The sequence below is a fragment of the Papaver somniferum genome, unplaced genomic scaffold, assembly GCF_003573695.1.
Source record: "Papaver somniferum cultivar HN1 unplaced genomic scaffold, ASM357369v1 unplaced-scaffold_16, whole genome shotgun sequence".
NCBI classification, from domain to species: domain Eukaryota; kingdom Viridiplantae; phylum Streptophyta; class Magnoliopsida; order Ranunculales; family Papaveraceae; genus Papaver; species Papaver somniferum.
In genome coordinates, this window is record NW_020625486.1 from 3,466,826 (window position 1) to 3,472,409 (window position 5,584).

At 37.1% G+C, this 5,584-nt stretch overlaps 1 protein-coding gene across 1 annotated transcript; it reads left to right on the forward strand.

The window, feature by feature from the left end:
• The first annotated feature begins 3,206 nt into the window (after positions 1-3,206).
• On the forward strand, positions 3,207-3,974 carry LOC113337443 (cullin-1-like). The gene has a single exon (XM_026583119.1). It carries the CDS (start codon positions 3,207-3,209, stop codon positions 3,972-3,974), a length of 768 nt encoding a protein of 255 aa, XP_026438904.1.
• The last annotated feature ends 1,610 nt before the right edge of the window (positions 3,975-5,584 follow it).

The window sequence follows — 5,584 nt, forward strand, 5'->3', positions numbered from 1 at the left end:
GAAGAACTTATGTATCAGATCAGACTCGATGAGTTGCATCTTTGCCCTTCAAAAAGGAGAGTTACCGTGGAAACTAATGCAGAGATGGCAAATAGCGAAGTCTTTTTATACCAATATTAGCTATGTTCATAGCTTCAGAGAGGCTAATTTTTCAGCTGACGTCTCGGTCAAACAAGCATGTTTGTTGGCTAAGGATCATTATGAGTTTTATGAGGGTAGGCCAGGTTTTATTCAATCTGTTGATTGACCTGGAGAAGTTTACTATCGTTTTTAGGTTGTTTTGGCGTGCGGCCTTTTGGCTTAGTGCTAAATTAGCCTGAACCCTGTACAGTTTCGCTTTTTTTTTTTCTTTTTTCTTTTTTATTGACCGAGAAAAAATAAAAAGACTATTTGCAATCAAAAGTTTTACCAGCTATTCAAGAGAAGCAGGATGATGATGTTTCTATGTTGCAAGAACTCGTTAAGAGGTGGGCTAATCATAAAGTTATGGTAAGGAAGCTTTGTCAATTTTTCTCTCATCTCGACCGGTCATACGTTCATCGGAGGCGAATTCCTTCATTAAAAGATGTCGGGTTTAGTTGCTTTCTTAAAATTGTGTATGAGAAGATGAAAGTGAAAGTTAGAGATGCTGTTATTGCTTCGATTAATCAAGAACGCGGAGGAACTGAAATTGATAGGACTCTTGTCAGGGATGCCTTAGAGGTGTTTGTTGAAATTTGGGGTAATGAGAATGGCAAAGATAAGCTGGATTATTATGTTAATGGTTTTGAAACTGCATTTTTAAGTGACATGGTCGATTATTATACTCGGAAAGGTTGTAATGAGATCACGGCTGCAGAATGTTTTCAGAGGGAGAAGGATAGGGTTTCTCACTATTTGCATTTCAGTACTGAGGAGAGGGTGTTGAAACAAGTGCAAGGTCAAGGCGTTGCCTGAAAATGCCCAAACATGATGTTGAAAAAGAGATGCAGTAGAAGCGGTAAGTAATAATGATGTTTATATTTTAGATTAAACAGATCATGAGTGTAAGTTACCATTAATGACCGTGTTCTAACAGGGATCATTCGTTTTGTGGTTAAGTTTTCTATGAATGTTATCTTGTTTGCTCTGTTACTTCACTATTTCCTTGCATTGATTGTTAGAGCACCTTGGTTGTTTATGAGTGTCTACTTTACTCGGAAACTGGATATATTTAACGGTGATTGGCCATTTTGTTTCAAGAGTTACCTATTGCCTTATATAAAACTCAAAAACGAGAACCTATAAGTATGCTTCAGTTTATTGCGTATACTTATGTCTCTGCTGTTACAGCTTTGTTGCTGAGGAGTATTTACCAGATGGTGAAACATACATGAGGAGTGTTACTAAGAGAGTATACGGACCTTGGCTACATGCTGGTTTTAATGAGAGTACGATAACTGAACAAGAAGAGGAAGAAGATGTAGTAGAAGAAGATGAATATGATGAAGAATTTGAATGGTAAATCAAAAAAAAAATCATTTGAACAAGTAGTCTTTGAAATATCTTTTTTTGTGTTATGTTTTTTGTAAGGGTGTGTTAGATTATGAATGTGAATTTTGTCAAGGGTGTGTTAGATGATGAATGTGAATTGTTTTAGCTAGTCTTTTTGCATTTGTCAGTGGTTTCAGCTTCTTAGTAAGTTATTCTCAATCCTTCAGTGTAATTTCTCGGTTTCGTTAAATAATAATGCTTGCAATTTGTTATTGATAGCTACCTGCAGGCTTTGAATCACAACACTTCGACTTATATTAGTAAGTCTATGAATTGGTAATATATTTGTTATGTGTTTGATTAGATGGGTATGTGAGTTGCATTGGGTACATATTATGCGGTCAGTCATATGAAGCAAAACAGTATCGTATGCTATGAACACATACGCAGATATCCATGTTTGTTCTGTCACTTGTTAGTGTTCCACATGCTTTCATTTGAGCCAGTACCTGCAGGCAGAGTACTCATCACTGGACGGAAACATCAGGATATAAGAATTGAAGCTGAAGTGTATGCTTGTTTGTTTCATGATCCCTTCCATCTTTGCGTTTGGACTACTTCATTGTGAAGTTAAGTTCTGGCAAGCACAAAGTATGTCTCCAAATGTTGATAACCTGGGCTGTTACAGCTTTTTTGCGTCTACTTGTGTGTTGGGTTCTAGTTTTCAATAAGAATGTGCTGCAATGATTCAGTTTTCAAATGTCATAAGCCAAACTTGTGTCAGTATCTGGCCTGGCATACTCTAGTCTCTGCTTGGTTGGAACCATCTCCAAGGCATTTCCTAGGCATAGCCTTCAGAAATCCACTGCACATTAGATTGTTGCTAATGGGTAAATTGTTGTTAATGTGTTGCTATCTAGCTGTTGGTCCACTGCATTGTTCTTCTTTCATCTACTGCACTCCACTTTCCATATTTCATTTCATCCACTGCATCCCACTTCCCGAATTGACGATTCTGATGGTTCAATTTTGGGCTGCCATCGAACCCTCAAGTACTATGTTAACCAAGAGTAATTATTCAGGACCAATTGTCTCGCACTATATCTGTTTTTTGCAAATGTTAAGCAGAATTCATGGGAGAGGGGAAAAAAACAAAAAACGAAAAGAAAAAAAAAAACATGTATTTTGGTTGCGAAAGCACTTCCTTGGTATGGTAATGTTCTGGCATACGCAATCTATATATTTTGGTCATTTCTCCTAGTAAACAGGCTTTGTTACTGTTTCGTACTAACAATTGAGAAGATCGTGTTGCTGTCACTCCACCTGCAGTAATTCCAGGTGCTCACTTATGCGCATCCACCCTCTAGTAAAAAGTAAGAAAATCCACCTTACCACTGGCGCCCGATAGAGTTTGGATAAATAAAAAGAAAATACGTGTAGATACTCCATTCAAAAATATCTGTTTCTTTAATTATCCAATATCTTTTTTTCCTTTTATTACGAGTAGGAAATATTTGGCGGATATAGTTCAGAATAACATCTACCTAATGACCTTCGTTATAGAGAGCCGTCGAAGTAAAAAAAAGAGTCCAAAATCTCTGCAGGTCTGCACCGAAAGAAGCAAACTCAATCAAGGTATCTTACTTATTTTGTATACTTATTTCGACCTTGATATTAAGCTTATAAACTCTTTTTATTTCTTATTTTCATTTGTCTTCTTTGCTTGGGTTTGGCGTAGAGATAGTAAGGGTACAATGGAAACGATAAGTTTCTGCATTGAGTTGGAAGAAGGATGGGAAATCGTGCAGAAAGGAATTACAAAAGTGATAAATATTATTGAAGGTGTCCCTGATGAATCACCAATGGACGCGGATTATTGGATGAATCTGTACACAACAGTTTTTAATATGTGCAGTCACATACCTGGTCATGGTTATTCTGAAGAGCTTTACGAAAGATACCAAGGTCTTCATAATGATTATTTGCAATCAAAAGTTTTACCAGCTATTCAAGAGAAGCAGGATGATGCATCTATGTTGCAAGAACTCGTTAAGAGGTGGGCTAATCATAAGGTTCTGGTAAGGAAGCTTTGTCGACTTTTCTCTTATCTCGACAGTAAATACGTTCATCGGTGTGGAATTCCTTCGTTAAAAGATGTCGGGTTTAGTTGCTTTCGTAAAATTGTGTATGAGAATATGAAAGTGAAAGTTAAAGATCCTGTTATTTTGTTGATTAATCGAGAACGCGAGGGAAATGAGATTGATAGGACTTTGGTCAAGGATGTCTTAGGGATTTTTGTTGAAATTGGGAGTGAGAATGCTAAAGATAAGCTGAATTATTATGTCAATGATTTCGAAACTGCATTTTTAACTGACATGGTCGATTATTATACTCGGACTGGTTCTAATGAGATCGCGGCTTCAGAATGTTTTCAAAGAGAGAAGGATAGGGTTTCTCACTATTTGCATTCCAGTACTGAGGAGAGGGTGTTGAAACAAGTTCGAGGTCAAGGTGTTGCTTGAAAATGCCCAACAGGATCTTGAAAAGGAGATGCAATAGAAGCGGGAAGTAATAATGATGTTTATAGGGAGACATCTTAGATTAAACAGATCATGAGTGTAAGTTACTATTGTTTATTGTGGTTTCCATTAGTGACAATGTTTAACAGGGATCATTGGTTTTATGGTTATAGTTTTGTATAATGTTATCTTGTTTGCTTTGGTTCATGCACTGTTACTTAACTATTTCCTTGCATTGATTGTTAGAGCACCTTGGTTGTTCATGACTGATTAGCATGTCTACTTTACTCGGCAACTGGAAATATTGAACGGTGATTGGCCATTTTGTTTCAAGAGGCGACTTATGCACACTTTAGATAGACATGCCTGTTTTTTTGTTTATTCTAGTAATTTAATTGAAATCAATGCATTACCTATTGCCTTGTACAAAACTCAAAAACGAGAACCTATAAGTATGCTTCAGTTTACTGCCTATGCTTATGTCTCTGAGAGGGCCCTGTCAAATTTACCTCATTTTGGCGTAGTGCCTGTGTGTTAGGTTCTAGTTTTCAATCCACGGCACATTAGATTGTTTAGCTGTTCATATAATATCAGTCTTTAGGGTTTACGGGAGTGTCTTGATGAAAGAGTGTAACACTATTTGTGGGGCAGAGTTGTCAGACAGCTTTAAGGGTGGACAGTACGGTTATTTTGCCAGGGTGACTCCGTCACCAGGAAGTGATGCCATTGGTTCACTGTATTGTTCTTTCTTTCATCTACTGCACTCCACTTGCCAAAATCCATTTCATCCACTGCACATCCCACTTCCCAAATTGGCGATTCTGATGGTTCAGTTTTGTGCTGCACTCCACGCTATCATAGACACACACCGGACTCAAAAAGGGCCAGTGTGCACTATACACGCGTCCCTCCCTCTAGAAAATATTAATCACTGTGTTGTGAGCTTGCAAATTGTGAGAACGACGTCCGTCAAAAAGATTTGAGAGGGTATTAAATTTATTCGTATGTGCTGGACTCTAGTTGATGTCATGTCTTTGATTAATTGCCTGCTAGTTTCCCTGGGAAAGCAAAACTTCAATCTTCAATCATACATTCAATAACTTTTCTAAGTTTGACTATTTTTGTTGATATTTCAGACTGGTAGACAGTACGACTGATTCAGGCAGTCTTATCGAACTATTCCCAGACTTAAGAATTCTAAGAAAGGTCATCATCTTGATCTCATACGGATGTGTTAGATGCTGATTGTAACTTTAATCAAATTTAAATTTACTAATTCAATAGTTCTTTTAGTTTATACTTATTTATTATACGAAGAGTTTAGATATATCACACAATCCAGGTTGCTAGACAAAGAAATAAGAACAAAACAAAACCACCTAATCTTGATGTCCTTAGCTAGTGGTAACCTTCTTTGAATTCTTCATTACACAATCAATTAGTTGGAATTCGTTAGCATTGACTATGATTTTCGCAATTGTAACTCCTCTTCTTTCCCCCTATAAAAATATGTTCACTGAGTCGAGCGTTCTCCTCACTCGCTTTCTTATTTTCATTCGTCTTCTTTACTTTGTCCGAGTAATAAGATTTCAAGTAAAGATAGTTAGGGGACA

Excerpts from the sequence above, each read along its gene's own strand:
- LOC113337443 (XM_026583119.1), top strand. The coding sequence starts at position 3,207 with ATGGAAACGATAAGTTTCTGCATTGAGTTGGAAGAAGGATGGGAAATC.